This window comes from Aethina tumida, chromosome 4 (assembly GCF_024364675.1).
Source record: "Aethina tumida isolate Nest 87 chromosome 4, icAetTumi1.1, whole genome shotgun sequence".
Taxonomy (NCBI): Eukaryota; Metazoa; Arthropoda; class Insecta; order Coleoptera; family Nitidulidae; genus Aethina; species Aethina tumida.
Genome location: NC_065438.1, coordinates 15,986,580 through 16,008,469, shown reverse-complemented (window position 1 = coordinate 16,008,469; position 21,890 = coordinate 15,986,580). Strand labels below are relative to the sequence as shown.

Below are 21,890 nucleotides of genomic sequence, written 5' to 3'. Positions count from 1 at the left end.
TATCGTCAGTTGTTAGTTACTAGTCATAAATCTGGTTAGTTAAAGTCACCGACTAATAGGTTTTTATACAATTGATAACTATCAATTGGGTGACTAGTCGTTAGTTATCAATTGTATCATATACCCTAATTATTCAGGTTATTCCAGAAACCGACTAATAGGTTATTTGTTAGTCGACTAATCCCACCACTACGGAAATTCTAGAGATGAGAACAACCTACTTAATTTAATAATCAGCTATTCGACTAACACTTGATTTGAATAATCGACTGATTAGTCGTCTGAAGTTCACTTGATACTCGACTTACGACTAACTTCAATTGTCATTCTAATAGTATTATCAGACGTTAGTTATTAGTCGGAAGTACGGTTATTTGAAAACACCGACTAATAGTTTATTTGTTAATCGATTAATCCCACGACCAAAATTAATTGTTGTTAATATTATTCCAGTTGCCCAGCCGACGATCTCCTTGAAAGCGGCGTACCCCAACGCGATCATAGATGCCGATCGGCCTGAGCTAGCGTCCCCGTAACCAAACGCCACGGCGGTGTCGACGGCACCGCGAAAAGCAGTGAGGCGACCGCGTTCACGAAACGGCTCAACCATTGGCGTAGAGATTGCACCCTCCTTGTGTCCGATGGGGGCTGACACCTCCCCGGATCAGCAGTACTCGCTGCGATGGAACGACTTCCACTCGTCGATCCTGTCGTCGTTCCGACATTTGAGGGACGAGGAGGATTTCGTCGATGTGACGTTGGCCTGCGACGGCTGCTCGTTCACGGCCCACAAGGTCGTGTTGAGCGCATGCAGCCCGTACTTCAGGCGGCTGCTCAAGGCCAATCCCTGTCAACATCCCATCGTTATATTGAGGGATGTGCAGCAGAAGGACATGGAAAGTTTATTGAGGTAAGTTTTTAACAGGATATAATTAACTTATTATTTTAATTCTATACGAATATCAAATTTTTTTGTGACTAATATGTAATAAAAAAATGAGAAGGAAGATAATACATGAATAAATTATTCATTTCAAATTTCGAATTTATTGTTATTAAAATTTTTACATATCTTCAAATTCAATAAATTATTTACTAATATAAAAATTATGTAAAATATTAGGAATGAAGAATATTATTATTCTTTTACATTTTATTATTTATTTATTTATTTATTTATTTAAAACATTTAAATTATATATAAATGATATATAATTTATTTTTTCTTAAATTACATTTCTTCTATAATTCTTTTTAATTTAAAAGTATGTCAAAAAATTAAATTATGTAATGTTATATATAATTTTCATTTTAAAACAAATTTATATATGAGTTTACCTCAAGTTCAATATTTTTTTAATAAGATAATTAAAAATGAATAAATCTAATTTATTTATTTAAAGTTTCAAAAAAAACATTTTTAATATTTTTATATTAGAACAAAATTGAGAATAAAGAATATTATTACTTTTTTAACTATTATACAATTTTTCTTATTTTAAAAGATATATGTTGATATAGTGATAATTTCTAGTATGATTTCTTAAGAATTTTACATTTATTCAAGTTCATTAAATTAGTTTTTAATATAAAAAATTAATAAAAAATTGAAAATGAAAAATAGTATTATTATTTCTTAAGAATTTTACATTTATTCAAGTTCAATAAATTAGTTTTTAATATAAAAAATTAATAAAAAATTGTAAATGAAAAATAGTATTATTTTTTTTAAGAATTTTACATTTCTTCAAGTTCAATAAATTAGTATTTAATATAAAAAATTAATAAAAAAATTGAAAATGAAAAATAGTATTATTATTTCTTAAGAATTTTACATTTATTCAATTTCAATAAATTAGTTTTTAATATAAAAAATTAATAAAAAAATTGAAAATGAAAAATAGTATTATTATTTCTTAAGAATTTTACATTCAATAAATTACTTTTAATATAAAAAATTAATAAAAATTTGTAAATGAAAAATAGTCATTATTTTTTCTTAAGAATTTTACATTTCTTCAAGTTCAATAAATTAGTATTTAATATAAAAAATTAATAAAAAAATTGAAAATGAAAAATAATATTATTTCTGAAGAATTTTACATTTCTTCAAGTTCAATAAATTAGTATTTAATATAAAAAATTAATAAAAAATTGAAAATGAAAAATAGTATTATTATTTCTTAAGAATTTTACATTTATTCAAGTTCAATGAATTAATTTTTAATATAAAAAATTAATAAAAAATTGAAAATGAAATTTATTATTATTATTTCTTAATAATTTTACATTTACTCAAGTTCAATAAATTAGTTTTTAATATAAAAAATTGAAAATGAAATTTATTATTATTATTCTTAATAATTTTACATTTATTCAAGTTCAATAAATTAATTTTTAATATAAAAAATTAATAAAAAATTGAAAATGAAAAATAGCATTATTATTTCTTAAGAATTTTACATTTCTTTAAGTTCAATAAATTAGTTTTTAATATAAAAAATTAATAAAAAATTGAAAATGAAAAATAGTATTATTATTTCTTAAGAATTTTACATTTATTCAAGTTCAATAAACTAGTGTTTAATATAAAAAATTAATAAAAAATTGAAAATGAAATTTATTATTATTATTTCTTAAGAATTTCACAATTCTTCAAGTTCAATAAATTAGTATTTAATATAAAAAATTAATAAAAAAAATGAAAATCAAAAATAGTATTATTATTTCTTAAGAATTGTACATTTATTCAAGTTCAATAAATTAGTGTTTAATATAAAAAATCAATAAAAAATTGAAAATGAAATTTATTATTATTATTTCTTAATAATTTTACATTTTTTCAAGTTCAATAAATTAGTTTTTAATATAAAAAATTAATAAAAAATTGAAAATGAAATTTATTATTATTATTTCTTAAGAATTTTACATTTCTCAATAAATTAGTATTTAATATAAAAAAATAAAAAAAAATTAAAAATGAAAAATATTATTATTTCTTAAGAATTATTAAATTCTAATTTCTTTTAATTTTTTAGTTAGATATAATATATTCAAATATTACTGTGTAATAATCATACAACAAAGTGTAATAATCATACAATTGTTAAAATATGTAAATAATGTGAAATTAATTATTTTCAATTTATTATTTACTTCTAAAATATTTAAAAAAGTATATATATATTTTTTTTGGATAGATACTAATAAAAATTAAAAAATTGAAAATCTCGAATATTGATAAAACCATACCTAATATTTAAACGCCAATTTAAAATATATATACTTTGCTTACCGAGAATTTTTAGTGTATTTGTTAAGAGTATTTTTAGACCATCTGGAATAAAACTAGAATAACAAATAATTGTTGTATAATTTGTTTAAAAATACATTTATTAAATAACACTTTATAATTGTAATAACATGTTAGTGTGTGATTTGTACTATTTTTTTTTTTTTTCACAATATTTCTAAATCCTCCATATTAAGTTAAAAATTTAATTTTAATTAGAACTTGCACAACATCCAACAATTAACATATGACTAATTTGAAAGAGCCCCACAACATACTTTTAATGTATCTCATACCCATTAATCATGTAATTTCTTTGAACCTATTTACCATGGAGTGTTATTGTCTTGTGCGATCGGTTAATTTTGATATATCGCCACACGCGAGGCAATTAAACCGCGAGAATCTTTTATAAACTTTCCTTACCGAGAATTTTTTATTCGTCATAAAGTAATTTGGCAAATTGCTGCAAATAAATTCATGCAGACTTATTTTTATTTTCCCGTTACGGCCGGCCTCGCAAACGTTTTTCCCTCAGTATATCAGTGAAAAGTTTCTCGGATAATTACGGTTCTTTTATTTTAAACGACTTACGTTACATATCCCCCCCGAAAAAAACACGTGTCGGTTTAACTTTTGGCCCGTCATTTTCGTCTTGTGACACGTGTATTGTTCCCCAACGCCGCAATCAACTTTTAATTACTGTAATAGAAGTTTTGTGTACGAAATTGTTATGTATTAGTGCCGTTGATTGATAGATTTCTGCTTGATAAAGGCATGCAACGTGGTATTATTTATACAATAAACACATTATTATGTACATACATTAATTAGCGACCGAAATTGAGACAGATCTTATTTGAATATTGCTGCCGCAATGCAATTATGCAATTTTTTTTCGAAGTTCACTTATAAATATAGTTAATTATTCTTGTTAATCTGGATTTTTAACTTTCAAATCTGATTTGCTGCGAGTCATTCAAATGTCAGTGCGATCAATAGGTTGTGAACCATATTAAGAGCTGTTTTCGGCGGCCCCATAAGTCAAAACTGTTCAATTATTTGTTGCTCAACGCATTACAAATCAATTAAGCCTACTTATCTGCGCATGTAACAATTCAATTCTACAACGTGTTTAAAAAAGTACACGTTGAAAGAAAAAAAAAAAAAGAAATCAAATTACCCGATACATGTTATTACGGTCCGGAGTCTAGACTAATGTTTTTTGGGTAATGTACTACGTTGTGGATAATATTTAAGTAATTAAAGCTTATGAAATTACCGCGCCCCGGGCAATAAATCGTTGCCCTTGTAGAATCTCCATACGTACACTTCATTCGACTTAAATCTAATTAAATTAATTGATCTAGGTGTGTACCGGTAATAACATCCAAATAAATTATCGATCATGCCCGTCGGCCGAATCGTTTGCGCCGTTTGAACTGATGTGCCTTTGCGGAAATGTATTGTGCACAGATTAGAAGAACAAAATTAAACCAGTTAGACGTGTGTAGAGACTTATATTTAGCTTTTTTATTTATTTTATAAAAGAAGTTTTTGATCAAATTATTTAATATATTTTTATTAAACAAAAATCCAGTGACGTGCACTATATTTTTAATTGGAATATATTTTAATATTAAGACATCCTTTGATAGAATTGAGATATCCAATTTTAAATGTGCAGGAAAGAACTGGCTGAAATTAATATCCTTGTTAAAAATTTGGAAAAAGCTAATAAAAACAAGTAAAATCTTTTAGTTTAAGTAAAAGTCGTTTTTATCAACAATTAGCATAAATAATTAATTTAGTGTTTCAAAGTCCGCCAGATGTCACTTTTGAGTGGAGCCGGACCTGTCCACATAAGGGAGGCTGCGAAAGATTTCTTTAAACAATAAATTTAATATCTCAAAATTTAAAAAAATTACTATTTTTTAGATTTTAACTTTTAAATATGAAAAAAGGTTTTCTGTAGCCTCCAAATGGGCATAACCTAAGAAGAAACCTGTCCAAAAATATCATAATATAAAGGAACTTCCATTAACAAAAATAGAGAGTGAGATATTAAAGGTCACCCTTTTTGTATATAACTTTAGATTACAACATAAAAAATATTAAATACAGTAAAATGTTGTTAATCTAACTAAATTTTTTAAATTTAAATAGTATTTTTGATTTTTTAAGCTTATTATATTATAAATTTAATGATTGTTTTTAATTTTTTAAACAAAATATTTCAAATATTATAAATTTAAATTAATTTAAATGATCATTTTCATTTTTTTAAATACAATAAATTTAAATTAAATATTTTATTATTTAAAATTTTAATTTTTTAGCTTAATGTTTATAAATATTATTTAATATATATATTATAAATTTAAAATAACAATTTTAATTTTTTTATTGTATTGTTAATTTTTTATATTTAATATTTCAAATAATACAATATAATTTAATTTTTTTTTTTTTAAATTTTAATTTTTTAACTTAATATTTAAAATATTTTCTTTTTTAAAGATGATATCATAAATAATCTTATAAATTTAAAATTGCTTAAATAAAATTTTATTTCATTATAATATATTTCATAATTCATTTGATTATAATTATTATAATTTTAATTTTTTAGCTTAATATTTAAAATATTATAAATTTAAAACAACAATTTTAATTTCTTTTTATTGAATTGGTAATTTTTATTATTTTTATGTTTAATATTTTGAATATTATAAATTTATTTTAATTTTAATATTATTATATATTTAAAATAACAATTTCATTTTTTAATTAAATTTTTTATTTCTAATAATTTTAAACTTTTATTATATATATTTAAGTTCATATATTATAAATAATATTATAAACTTAAAACGACAATTTTATTTTATTATATGTTTTTATTTATTTTTTAAAACGTGAATTTTTTAGCTTAATATTTAAAATATTATAAATTTAAATCAACAATTTTATTTTTTTTATTAAAGTGGTAATTTTTAATTTTTTCATGTTCCAATTTCTAATATTATAAATTTAAAACAACTATTTTAATTTTTTCTATTGAATTGCTCATTTTTGTCTGATATTTCAAATATTATAAATTTAAAACGACAATTTTATTTTTTTTTTAATTAAATTGCTTAAATACAATTTTATTTTATTATAATATATATTTTATTATATTATATATTTATATTTATTTTTTAAAATTTTAATTTTTAAGCTTAATATTAAAAATATTACAAATTTGAAACAATTTTCATTTTTTTATTGAATTATTTAATTAAATTTCTTATTTCTAATTTTTTAAGCATATTTTTTAAATAAAATTAATTGCTTAATATTTCAATTATTGAAAATTTAAATTAAGCAATTTATTTTACTTTTTAAATTTAAATAGTTATTTTTTAAGCTTAATATTTAAAATATTATAAATTTAAAATAATAATTTTGATTTTTTATTTAATTTTAATTTTGGAAATTGCGGAGTTGGATATCTAATAATATTTTTTGTTTATATTTCAAAATTTCAATATTCCTACAACAAAGAAGATAGTTTTAATCTCTTGTACTTCTGAATTATTAGCTGTGCTTATAATAATTATAAGAAGAGGTTTTTTATGACCATATTTTTAATGAAAAACCCTCTGTACTATGTCACCTTTGGATATATATTTCTCTACTTCCCTACTCCAGTTGAAAATTGGAAAAAAAGGTATCTATGTAATTAATAATAAAAATATATATTTTTTTCAGCTGGAGGTTAGTTATAACAAGTTATTTTTAACAACTATTAGTAAATATACTTGTTTCGTAATCTACCAGATGTCATTTACAAATATAAAAGATAATATTTCATTTTTTAAGTAGGTTTATATATAAAGAAAAAATTTCTTTTCATGTATTTCTAAATATCTGGTGAGAAAAGCACGCCACTGGAAAAAAAAGTAAAAATATAATATAACAAATTTTATTAAAAACTTTCTATGTGTCTTTTATAATAATACAAAATAAAGGCTTAAAAATATAATCAACAACCACTTTAAAAATGATATTGATGAGCACCAAAGATACAAGTTATTATTCTTGTTTAATATTTATGTATTTGCACATACAGGAAACCTTAATCTGAAACGGAAATATCATTGTTCAACCGAAAATATTTATTTAGCAAGTCAGCAGACTGGTTAAAAATAAATAAGCCCGTTGTGATTTTAACTAGTATCGACAGATCAAGGTGGTCCCAACCTTTAATTACCCGCATAAATTACCCAAAAATTGCGCAAGAACAATTTTATTTGTTTATAAAAGCGGCTAATTGTTTTAGAAATTCTCCGCATCAAACTAACGTCGTCGTGTCAGTGAAATGTAATAAAAAAAAAGGCAGAGAATATATATGCTCAGTAATTTTTAAATCTCGAATTACATTAACTGACAGACTAAAGGTGAGGTGAGATAAAAAACCTGATTTAAGCCTAATTAGTGTGTACAGAATTATGCCTTACTTACTTTCAAATGGAATGTCGGATTTGAATATTTATTCGCCTGGGATACATTAAATTTATCCGTAAGATATAATGTAAGGTAATATTGTGAGAAACTTTTATACGGTTTTATGTCTAAAACAAGTTTATTATTCAACTTTATGATTGTGCTTTAATAGTTGCCGCCCGGTTTTATCTGAAAGGATAATTGTCTGTATAGGTTATAAAATCTTACAGCTCACCTTTATGTTCTGCCCAATTTATTATTAAGCTCTCCTCCCGTGTCATTGTTACTTGATATGACATTTTTGTTACAGGTTTATGTATAACGGAGAAGTCCACATTGGACAAGAGCATTTAACAGATTTCTTAAAGACTGCACAAATGTTACAAGTTAGAGGATTAGCGGATGTTCCAGCCGGAGCCGCAGGCCAAAGACTGACTGTACCAGAAAAGATCTCACCGGTAAGTCGATACATTTCGGATACGTTTGTAATTGTTTTCCGTTCAGACGATAAATCAACAATCGACACTCCTCATCTCGTGTAGTACCTTGATTTACTTTTACGTTTATGTGGATGTACGCCTCTGGTTTTGATTTATTACGGGTAAATAATTTGATTTACGGAGTGGTCGCTTTGTTTTAGGTGTGGGTGTAAGCCGTATTTGGTTAAAGGTTATTTTCAATTTGAGAAGCAATTTTATTACATTTTTATTGTCGGTTACAGTGTAACACGTTTCTAAAATCGAACATGTACCTCGCCAAACTTGATTTGACGACCTTGGATTTTTGACTATTTTATGGTAATAATTGTTTTAATGATAATTATAATTGTTGCTAAGAATCTGGTCGTGTTACTCTTGTTACCAAAACAATTTAAATATGCATTTGCATGTCTACGTGTTTACAGATAAATCACTAAGTGATTATTAGTCGAACTTGTCTGTAAGTAAATTGATATTTAATAAGTAATTTGACGGAAACTTGAACAAAAAGTAACAACGAAATTAACCGTAATAAATAGGCTGTGATTAATAATGTTCTTCGCACAAATTCGTCATCGGGTTTCACGGCTATTTATTTGTTTCATTTTAATCATAAAAAGTTGTACCTGTTCAAACAATGGAGGACTTCAAAAGGATAGAGTTTAATAAATAATGTGTTTTTCATATTTTTACTCTCCTGTCAAAACTCAGAGCTTCGAAATATCTAAACCACAAAAAATATAAAACAATTTCTTCCAATTTTTAATGGAGCATTTAAAAAATATAATATATAATTTCTATTTTTTTTAATATTATATTTAGATAACAGTATTATTAGTAAACTTAATTATTAATTTTGGCTAAAATCATTTTTTACAAATAATTTTAAGGAATGAGAAAAAATATATATTATTGATTTTTTGTTTTTTTTTTCAAATATTTTAAATTAAGTTGTTTAATTATTAATTAATTAATTAATTTTGTCAATATTTTTATCATAAATAAACTAATTTTAAATTAAATTATTTCATGAAATACTTAAATACAAAAAAATAAAATACATAAAATATATCAATTATTATAATAAATATATAAAAATTATAACACAAAATAATATATTTTTATCAGAATCAAAAACATATTTAACTAAATTATTTCTTTTTCTTTAAAAGATTTTTGATTAAGAAACTATGTTGTTTATTGAATGATAATAATTTTATATTATTCAGTAATCTTGATTATGAATAATTATAAAATTAGTTTATAATTCTCAAAAAGTTTCTCAAAAATATTTATAAAAAGTAATACAAAATATATATAAAAATTACACTTTTTTTACTGAATCAAAAAACATATTTTACTAATTTTTTTGTTTTCCTTCAAATATTTTTTATTAAGAAATTATTCTATAATATATATTTTATTAAATAATTTTGACAAGAATCATCATGATCATCAATCAAATTAAATAAATCAATAAACATAATTTATTGATTTTTTGTTTTGTTTTTCAAATATTTTAGACTAAAAGTAAACAGTATTTAATTAATAATGACATTTTTATATTATTAATTAATTAATTTCGACTAAACCAATTTCTTAAAGATGAATTAATAATTATTTCCAAAAATATATACAAATTCTAATACATAAAATATATCAATTATTTTTTTTTATGAATTAAAAACTAATTTAACTTATTTTTTTTTGTTTTTCTTTCAATATTTTAGATTTAAAAAACTGTATTTAATTAATATTAAATAAAATACATAAAAATTATATATTTTTTAACGAATCAAAAAAGATATTTTACTGATTTTTTGTTTTGATTTTCGACTATTTTCCATTAAAAAACAGCGTTTGATATTTCCTATTATTAATTAAATTAATTAATTTTGAATATAATATTTTATATAATATAATTTATAATATAGATAATATATATCTAATAGAAAAAATCATCAAAATCATATTTTACTAATTTTTTTATTATCTTTCAAATATTGTATATTAAGAAATTATGTTATGTTTACTTAATGAGCTGATTACGATATTAAGAAACATATATATTGATAATTATTCTCAAAAACATATATAAATATTAATATAAAATACAAATATTCTGTATAATTAACGATTATATTAATCGGTTGATTAATTTTGACTAAGATACTATTTTTAAAATGAACTAATATTTATTCCCAAAATTAGTAATAGATATTTATATAACATTTTTTATGTTTTAATGAATAATTAAAAAAAAAATGTATTACAATTAATATATTCTGTAACACAATCTTTGTTTTACATCACCATACTCTAGAACGTACGATTTCGAAAGCATGAGAAGAATGGGTTTACTTCAAATTATGTAAATGGTTTTTACTTCCAAAAACCAGTAATTAAACGGTTTTAGAAACCTAATTAAAATTATTTATTACTAATTAGCTTTCCTGGTCCGCTTCAAGTGTGCATTCAATATAAATAAATGTGTTAAAATCAAGATCCGTTTTTGGGCAACTTGAAACGATTGACAATAATAAAAATTTCAATGACAACTAGTAACAATAATAATAATTCAGAAACATTACTAATCCTAAAGGTCAATTCAAAGCGAATCGGATGAGCAATGACGTATTTAAATAGAGAAATCGATGTTTACGACAACCATAAATTTTTAGTAGTTAGCCTCATTAAAAATTTGTCATCTGAATCAAGGTACATCGCATTTTAACTTCGATCAACATAAATTAATCCGGTTTTAGAATTATTAACCTCAATAGATGTTTTAAAAGTTAATTGGGGGGGGGCAGGCGTTAATTCGTTGTTTATTAGCCTGATATAAAATTTATGTAAAAAAAATTCGTGGCTAGATAATTACACGTAATCACAATCAGGGCCCCCTAAAATATAATTACGAGAAATCTGGGCATTAATGCCCATAAAATATGTGCATTCTGGAACATGTGCGTGTGCAGGAGCGTGAATGAAATGTTCCGTACTTGCATTCGATCACGCATCAAAGCTACGAAAAAAAAAATGGTAATGAAAGTGTTCGCGTGCTTCGCTTCGTTTTCATGTCGGTCTTGGGTATATTTTAACCAGGTCTTGTACACGTGTAATGCAAGCATTGCTGTTTTATTTACATTAAACACGGGTCTAATTACGTGTTTTAATTTATCGGGGCTTTGCCACGACATAATTAGCTTTGCCAGGAATTTGGAAATATTAATTCAAGTGATATGGCCAAAATTTACGATAAGGAATTATGCAAATTTTAATTATATGTGTACGTTTAGGTGGTCGTCACTTTTGAGCACTTTCACATTTTTGTGCTTACTATTATAAATCAGAGTTGAAGCTGCACAAATAGAAAACGGATAATTATAATCGTCGCCGTCGACGTTCACGTCGTTCCGTGATATATGTCTGGCGTTAAACTGAGCTTAGTCCAATGAGCGACACCTCGAATCCAACGAAACTCGGATTATCCATCCACCCCTAGCAATGTCGGGGTGGATCAGATAACTGCGCCCCCGTATCTGTGTCGGACACCACCCTCGTCACCCTCACCCCACAACGGCCGAAGATTAATCCGCGTTCCTTTTTCTCCTTTCCGCAGAACTCCTCGTCGCTGCCCTGGGCGACGGACCGGCCGGACGCCCTGCGAGAGGGCGGACTGTCGCCGCCGCCGGCGAAGCGGTCCCGCAGCGCCGACCGTCCCTACACGCCCGATAGGGTGCGGAGTCCCTCCAGGGGCAACGGGGACATGCAGGAGTCGCTGCTAGGACAGGCCCTCGAAGGGGGACCCACGATCCACACCAAGGAGGTAAGAACACTTTAGACTTTTAAGGGAAATCTCGAAAATTAACTCGTCTGGAGCTGAAATAAACAACGGAATGATGAAGTTGAGTAACAAAATGAGTTGGTTTCTCCGTTAAAGCTATTTTCTTCTTTATCAACTCAGAAGTCTCAAAACTTTTAAGACAAAGCTTAAAACATTAACATATCTAGAGATGATGGAATAAACATTAAAATGAAGAAGTGTATAACTAAAAGAGTTAAAAGCTATTTTCTTCTTTATCAACTTCCAATATTGACAAGCTGATCCTTTTTATGAATCTCTCAAGCTTTGTTAGAAATTAACTGTTATTTATAAATCTCATTTACTCTCCAGAAAAACCACTCAGAAGTCTCAAAAATTTTAAGACAAAGCTTAAAACATTTAACATATCTTGAGATGATGGAATAAACATAAGTGTATAACTAAAAGAGTTAAAAGCTATTTTCTTCTTTATCTTCCAATAATGAGAAAATAGCTCTGTTACCTCACAAAACTTGAAACTCTTAAGAAAAAGTTAAAATTAGCACATCTAGAGTTACTAGATAAAGAAAAAAATGATGAAGCAGATGAATCCCATTACTGTGTAACAAAAAGAGTTGATTTTAATAAGCTATTAAAGCTATTTTCTTCTTCCTCGTCCACCAATAATGAAAAAATTCATTTGTTCACTTCAGGCTTTGTTGGGAGTTGACTGTTACTTATAAACCTCCTTTATTTCCAGAAGAACAACTCAGATTCCTCGTTACAAGCCCAATCGACTGGCGAAGATAGCAATAGCAGTGATACAGCCATGAGCGACCATGGCCACGACGTTACCCCAAAGACTGAACCCTCCGATTACCCCATGCTAGACGATCACCATCCATACAACACGAACGGCGGCCTCATGGACCAGAACCGTTCGTCCTTTCCCGGAGCCCTCCTAGGACTGCCAGGTAAGTCCTAAGCAAAGAAAAAAAATTGCACAAAAAACTTGGCTTACGTAATCGATGGATTAACATAAAACAGTTGTCCGGTAATAAAAATTTTGTCGCATACTTTCAAACGGTCCAACGCTCATTAATATACGGTCCGCCGTTTGAAATCTTAACACGAGTAATCAATTTAGTTTTGGAAAACAATTTTAATTATAATTTATGTAAATGTGTCATTTAAATGTGAAACATGTTAAATGTAAAAACAGTTGGACGAAAATTTCTGCAAAAATTGCTGTTCTCATTATCTAATTATCCTTGGAATATAAATATCCGATAATTTATGAACATATCGTCACTTTGCGGTGTGAAATTTATTGGGTTTTTGCGTTTCAGGGTTGGGAGGACTGATGCCAGGGCCGTCGGGGATGCACAACAGTCCGGACAGTTTTGGTAAGTAAAGCTGAATGTACACGGGTGATGAAACATTAGAAAAAATACTTTTAATATAAAATATTATTGGTGCTTTAAATTGTTATATATTATTATCATACATTACTTGAATTCTCCGGAAAACAACGGTAGATCCTGAAAATGTTAATGGTTTTTTAAAGTTTTAAAGTTAAAGTCTAGTTTTTGAATTAAAAGCATTAATTCAAGATGCATTTTTTATTATTGGAGGGGTAATATAAATGAATATTTTGAATTATGGTGTTAATCACAGAAAATGAACAAAAAATACTTTCACAACTTGAGGATTCCATTACGAACATTTCGAGTTCATAGACTCTTGTCTTATCAACATCTAAAGCTTTCAGCTTTTTATAAAGCCAAGATTTATATGTAGAAGATTTATCATAACTCCACTTGCTTTAATAAAAGCGGGATTAGCAACATTCATGAACTTACTTCTCTTTTTTTACTCGCCAAATTGAACATTTATGATATTCTGATGTTCATCGAGATAGTGAACTCAATGACAAGGATAAAAGGAGATTTTAGTAAACCTAAACTATAAATCCAGACGTTATTACATGAAAAAGTAAAAAATAAAGACAAATTGATATGTTTCAGTTAGGGTACAAAAGAAGAGAGATGTACAAAAATCAATATTAACACTGCTTTAGTAAAATGACCCTATTTATTCCAAGTGGGGTACCAGATGCATGACTATGGCTCGAAATATTCATAAAAGAGCCCTCTGTACAATCAAGTAAAGAAAACATTGGTTTTAATATTTTAAGGGTGGTTCTGAAGTTTTGAATGTTATAAAATATGGAAGAGATGAAGAAGTAAATACTTAATATTAAATTATTCATTATTAGGGAAGTATCATACTTATGGAGTCTTCTAATGCTTTAAAATATTCGTCTATCTTTACTCTACAATTAAAAAAAATAAAGTACCAAAAAAATTTCATCCCAATGTCCCAGAATTTTAAGAAATATGGCTTTTCAAAATAAGAGATGACATTAAGAAAACCACTACCATTTTCGGTTCCTATTTTTGTAATTGAAACAATTGTTTCAATGTTTTTGACCAAGACGATGAATGATGAATAAATCTGTCAATAAAACAATTCTAAGCAGGAAATTGTGCTGCAACTTTTTAAATTTATGGCTCTAAACTCGAAAAAACCCCGACAGAATCAGACACTTGTGGAATTAACCGATTTGGCAGTCGTTTTTCATTAATCCTGATCCACCGCCCGACTCATACATCGAACACGTATTCGATTATGATCACTTAACGTCACAACTCGCTACCGTTCGCAGCCAGCCCGTGATCCATTCGTCAATCAGTTCCCCGGCAGAGATTTGTCGTCCCTTATTCGTCCATCAATTTTTTACGGTTTTGTTAAGAGCAACGGATCGGGACCCAGAAAAGAAAGGAAAAAACAAGATGACATATGCCACGGTCCGCACCGCACACAATACAAACCCGAAACTTTTACATTATTAAACATTTTATTTTTTCCGCCGACGCACAATGCCACGAACCCCCCGACCATTGTTATTTTTGCCAGCCGTCCGATTTTAACTCGCTCACACGACATCCGGATTATTTATGCAGATAAACCGATTGTTTCGAGTGTAATAAACACGGCGGACGATTGTTGGGGCGGCCGTCGCATTGTGCGCCTCCACGACGTCATCCCCGTGCCGGTCGGCGTCACGTGACCGGGTCCGGCCAACGCCGACGCCGGGATTATGAATTATAAAGGCGACAGGGGCCGCCGATTGTTGTGTACGCGAAATGTTTTCGCCCGAAACTTTTTTTCGGCGGTTTGTAAAATGTAACCCGTCAGTCGGTCTCCCTCTCTTTGCCCGCCGCCGCCCCCGTTTTGCCGTCCATATTTTTTTCGTTCGCCAGTTGATCCGGGTTCGTTCCGGGGCCCGGGCTGGGACGCGAGAAATGCGGTTCCGGGCCTGAGGGTCTCGATTTCTTGTATTTTATATTGCCGTTGCGGCCTCAAGGAGTAAATGACACAAATGACACGCTCCCTGATATTACTCCCAACACATATTTTATGTGTATTTATATATATTTTTTTAGGGGAGAACATATTTTGTTTTTAAATTTTTTGTGCAACTTTTTACAATTTACCTTTACGCTTTGTAAAATATTAAATTGTTTAACCGAAACTTTTTCATTTGTAAAAAGGAATTTCCTGTTCAAACAATTTACATTTCGGGAATTAATTTTAAGAAGAACATCGGTTTTCGTTTTATTTGTGCAGGCTTTCTTCGTAAAATCAATATTCATTGCGACTTTACTAATGCCTGAATAATAAACGAATAAATTGAAAATAAATAGAAAACTTAAAGTAGATGTAAATTAATTTATTCTTACTTTCGATTTATTAACAAAACGATTAATAAAAATGTTAAATATATACATAATTTCCATTTACTAAATTATTAAATAGATTTTACAATAAACTATATGACAAATATACTCGTTTTAATAAAAAACTAATAAAAAAGTTAATTTTAATCATTTTCAATTAATTTTCGTTTGCAAAGAACAAGAAAAATTATATTTTTCGATTTAAATACATAATTTCTAGTCATTGCAATATTTATTACATACTTTTTACAATGAAATAAATGACAAATATACTTGTTTTAAAAAAAACTGATAAGAAAGTTAATTCCAATTATGTTCTCAATTAATTTTCGTTTTCAAGAAACAAGAAAAACTAATTTTTTGTATTAGATACGTAATTTTTATTCACTGAACTATTAATTAGATATTTAACATTTTTTACAATAAAATAGTTGACAAATATACTGGTTTTAATACAAAACTGATAATGAAATTAATGCTGATTATATTCTCAATTAATTTTTGTTTTTAAGAAACAAGAAGAACTGTATTTTTAATTTAGATATATAACTTCCCTTCACTGAACTATTAATTAGATATTTAAGATTTTTTACATTAAAGTAAATTATAAATATACTCGTTTTAATGAAAAAATTGATAAGAAAGTTAATTGCAATTATGTTCTTAATTAATGTTCGTTTTCAAGATACAAGAAAAAGTAATGTTTTGAATTAGATACATAATTTCTATTCACTGAACTATTAATTAGATATTTAACATTTATTTACAATAAAATAGTTGACAAATATAATGATTTTAATACAAAACTGATAATGAAATTAATACTGATTATATTTTCAATTAATTTTCGTTTTCAAGAAACAATAAAAAATGTATTTTCTATTTAGATATATAACTTCCATTCACTGAACTATTAATTAGATATTTAACAATTTTTACTATAAAGTAAATGATAAATATACTCGTTTTAATAAAAAACTGATAAGAAAGTTAATTCCTAATTATGTTCTCAATTAATTTTCGTTTTCAAGGAACAAGAAAAACTGTACTTTTTGATTCTATTCATTGAATATTTTCCTATAATGCAATAAATGATAAATTTACTTATTTTAATAAAAAAAACTAATAAGAAAGTTAATCCTAATTAATTCTCTATTAATTTTCGTTTTCAAGGAAGAAAAAAATATAATATTTTTTAAATTAGGTCATTGAATTATTAATTAGATACTTAACATTTTTTCACATTAAAAAAAATGACAAATATACTTGTTTCAATAAAAAACTAACACGAAGTTAATTATAATAAATTTTCAATTAATTTCCACTTTCAAAGGTCAAGAAAAATAATATTTTTCGAATTAGGCACATAAATTTTATTCAATGAACTATTAACTAAAAATTTAACAATTTTTTTGCAATAAAATAAATTAAAAATATATTTGTTTTAATACAAAACTAATAAGAAAGTTAATTATCATTATATTCTCAATTAATTTTCACTTACAAAGTTTAAAAAATGATAATATTTTTCGAATTAGATACATAATTTTTATTAAACTTATAATTAAATATTGAACATTTTTTTAAACTAAAATAAATAATAATATACATGTTTTAGCAGAAAACTAATAAAAAAGTTAATTCAAAATATATTCTCAATTAAATATCACTTTGAATGGTCAAGAAACATATTATTTTTCGATATTTTTTTTATTTTAGATATTTAACGATTATTTGCAACAAAAATATACTTATTTTAATAAAAAAACTAACAAGAATGTTATTATATTATAATTATATTCACACTTATTTTTTATTTTCACTTTGAAAGGTTAATAAAAATAATATTTTTCTAATTAGGTACATAATTTTTATTCTATATACTCTTGACTAAATATTTAATATAATAAATATACTTGTTTTAATAAAAAATCATTTTATAAAGTTAATTCTAATTTCCCAGTTAATTTTTTATTTCAAAGAAGAAAAAAAAAAACAATATTTTTCGAATTAATTGCATAATATCTATTCACTGAACATTTCTTGACAACAAAATAAATGATAAATACACTTGTTTTAATAAAAATATAATAAAAAAGTTAATTCTAATATTATCAATTAATTTTCGATTTCAAGGAAGGGGAAAATTAATATTTTTCAAATGAGTTTTATTCAATATTTAACATTTTGTACAATAAATATACTTGTTTCAATAAAAAAAAATAATTAATAAGTTAATTATATTTATATTCTCAATTAATTTTTGTTTTCAAGGAAGTAGGAAAATAATATTTTTATTGAATTTTAAAAAAAAAATTATAGAATTATATTTTCAATTAATTTTTTTTTTAAGGAACAAGACAAATTATAATTTTCTAACAAGTTTCCTAATATCCATTCACTATTTTTTATAACAAATATATTTAAGTATTAAAAATAAAAGAAATATGAAATATATTTATTTAAAAAGAAGTTAATTATAATTTATATTCACAATTATTATTATTTTTTTTTTTCAGAAACAAAAAAGATCTAATTAAATTTCTATTCAGTATTTTATTATGTGGATATTTAAGACTTATTAAGTTGATTTTAATTAATATTATGTATCACTTTACAAATAATACAGGACATTTTTACAAAAAAATAAACAATAAATTTACTTTCTTTAACGATTTAAATGGTTATATAATTTTTACAAAAAAAATAGTCGTTCAAAAGTAAAAAGCTGATACTATAGTCGTTTCTACAAGATTATTATACCAAAAATGATGCTTAATAATTTTGTGAAAGCCGTATTTTCCATAATGCCAAAGCCCGCGATCAGTATTCCGATCAATTCGTTTCTTCTTAATATTCCTTGCGGATACAGAAAACATAAAAAAGCTGCTTGAGTAATGTGCATTTGTAAAATCAATAGGGCCGCATTTCGACGACAGAAAAATAAAAAAACTAAAATAAAATCGTCGTAATGAATCGGTTTTTGTTCCACAAAACGCAATAAAATTAATGTCGAAAGGAACTCGTAATCTGATGACGTACACCCCGAAATATACGGTAGTAATTTCTTAAAATATACCGAAAAATAAGGCCCTTTATCGAACGGCGAAGTAATAAATGTGCGTTATAGCGTCCAAGCACGAAATGTCGATAACGTTCACCGTTCGCTGTAATACCGACGAATTCGGTCCGGTAATGTAATTCGAAGTTGTGACGTCGCCCCGAGCCATTTCTCTCTTTCTTTCTTTCTTTCTTTCCATATTTTTTTTTTCTTTTTGCTTCATCTTTGCACAAGTTAAAGCACTCTCTTTTTCCCTCTTTTCCGGACCGTGAGGCCCGCACCCGCACGCGGGGGACAAGGAGAGCGATAGGCGGTACGCACTGATAAACAGCTTTTCAGTATTTCTTGGGCTTTCTCGGGATTTTCCAACACCTCCCCCGAAATATCCGTCGAAATGTGTTCATTTCCTTTTATATTCGCGAAATCGAAATGTTCATATAAACGATATTTACTGCGAGGTGTAACTCAATAACTTCGCCGCCGCTTTTCAGGGCGTGAAAAAAAAAAATTGCCGATCAAATTATTTCAGCCACTCGCCAAATTACGTTACGCCCACCCTCCACGTATTTTTTAACGTGGCCGCCGCAAAATTTATGCGGCAGCCTCATCACTCAATTAATTGATGGTCCCCTTAATTTTTTGTCGTCCGGGTCCTCCGTACTGAACCCGTCGCCGTTTAATGGTGTCAAACAAAGAGAGGCCGTCCGCATTTTCCTAATTCGCCGCAGTGTATGGGACCCCGTAATTTCATTCCGGGGAAAACTGTCTGCGAGCGCGTAAACAATCTTAACAACCGGCTTCTGCAATTGATCGAACATTTAAGGATGGGACTTGAAAGAGCGAGGAGGCCGAAACGGGGGGCGAGGCGGGTGGAACGAGGGGGATATTAGATGGGATAGTGAAGGAGGCCTATACAGTCAAACATCGAGATTGCTCTGTATATTTCTCCCCCCTAAAATCGGTCTATTGATTTATACCGTCGGTCCGTTCTTACTTGTCTTACTCTATCTGTATCTGGTTTTGTCCAGGAGAAAACTCCGGACGAAAATCGAAGCGTGAAATATTGCGGCCGTGATAAGGAAGCATCACGTCCGCTATTTCTTATCGGCAACAAAGAAAGTTGAAGGACGACCTCACGAGTAATTGGGGTAATTTTCCTGCAACGAATCTCCCATCTACGCCCCCGACGAAAACAAAAACCCTCGACCGACGACCGTAATTGCTGCACAAAAATCGCCATGCTCCGAAAGCAAATAAGGCATTGCGCTGACTCGCCGAGAATTAGAAGTGTTGCTTGGGAATAACGATAAACTGCAGATTAGCAGGAAACGACCTCTTCGATTTATCTGATGATTACGCCACATCCGGTGTAAACTAAAAATTGTTTGGTAAATTTTGCTTTGATTGAATCGAACAAAAAGGGGCGACACTCGCAATGAATTCCTTGTTCGTCATCAGGACTATCTTTAGCAGTGCTGTAGGCCGACCAAAATCAATAATCCTGCGAATTCAATTCCACTTGGAGCACTTATTTGATTTTCTAATGCACAACGTTCGTTACGGCGTAACTAAAAAAATTAAAGAGTTCATTAATTCGGTGCGTCCTCCCTCCGCCTTTGAGACTTCGATCGCAATAAGTAGATTTTTTTTTAATTAGGTGAATTTACACCTAAAAGACTTTCCCGATAAACGGTAAATGGTTTAGGGATTAAAAAGAAAATACGCTTCACTAAGCAGCTTAACCTCGTCGAGCTTTCCATTTTCATGGATGGCTATGTCGGGAGGGCCTTCGTTGATTCAATAAAAAACTTTTCCATGTACGTTTCCTCTTAAATCTTTCTTTCATTCTGGCTTTTACATACTATTTCCATTATTTAAATATTAAATATGTATCATTCGCACGGTTTTCAATATAAATCATCATAATTTTTCGCGGGCGCCCATAAAAATATTACGATCGCATAAATAATGCATCGGCGGAGGTATCCGCTTTTTACTCCTCATTTTCGACGCCAGCCATAACAATAAATATAATGGTACAGCGAAATTTACTTACATCAATCACCGGCCGGCCTCCCACTCGATTTATGACAAATATTTAAAAAATTCAAGCACCACAATAAGTCAGCAATGTTTTCTCGTACGTGATTAAGTTGGTTGGTCATTATAAATTTATCTCCTCGCATATCGTCATTCGATAAACGATAATTTGGTTATTCAATCCTTCGCAAAAACTATAAAAATGTAAAACAATCGTTTATTCATTTTTATAAATAGAATTAAAGAAATATTAATTTTTTATTAAAATACATTTAAATAAAAAGATGGTGACGGACGTCAGTATTAAATAATATCATACCACGAATTAAATTAATGAAATTAAACTTCTTGACATGTTCTTGAATGTTCTTGAGCGTTCTTGAATGTTGTTGAATGTTCTTGAATGTATGTCATTCTTTGGTCAGATTTATAATTCCAGATACTGATACTATAGATGTTCAATTGGATTTAAGTCCAGACTCTCTTTGGGCCAGTTCATCCGGATTTTACAGTTTCATTTGGATATATAAGGTTCTTTTTCATCTATATACCCAAATAGCATAGTTTCAGACAACCCACATCTCACTAGTCGATTTGAAACATCTGCACTGACTAGCATTAGGATATTTCCTAGTTAATTACCTTGATGATTTTGTTGGGTTGTTCACAGATATCCATATGATAGGTTTATCTACATTGGTATTTACAATTGGGCTTCTTAAACATTGACTACCATCAGATTTCATACTTGGTTTCATTACTTCATGGTACTAGTTTCCACTACATATGATTTCTGACAAACTTCATCCGGATTTTATAGTTTCATTTGGATATATAAGGTTCTTTCTCATCTATATACCCAAATAGCATAGTTTCAGACAACCCACATCTCACTAGACGATTTGAAATATCTGCACTG

The 21,890-nt window shown here is 27.6% G+C and overlaps 1 protein-coding gene across 3 annotated transcripts in view; it reads left to right on the top strand.

Moving 5' to 3' along the window:
• The window catches only part of LOC109604695 (protein abrupt), a 39,373-nt gene that overhangs the window by 9,180 nt on the left and 8,303 nt on the right, over positions 1 to 21,890 (top strand). For all 3 annotated transcript variants that reach the window (XM_049965858.1, XM_020021229.2, XM_049965859.1), the window contains exons 2-6: positions 454 to 910; positions 8,094 to 8,241; positions 11,885 to 12,091; positions 12,828 to 13,041; positions 13,417 to 13,473. In XM_049965858.1, the coding sequence (XP_049821815.1) occupies positions 642 to 910; positions 8,094 to 8,241; positions 11,885 to 12,091; positions 12,828 to 13,041; positions 13,417 to 13,473 (895 nt within the window). In that variant the 5' untranslated portion in view covers positions 454 to 641. The remainder of the gene's footprint in view (positions 1 to 453; positions 911 to 8,093; positions 8,242 to 11,884; positions 12,092 to 12,827; positions 13,042 to 13,416; positions 13,474 to 21,890) is intronic.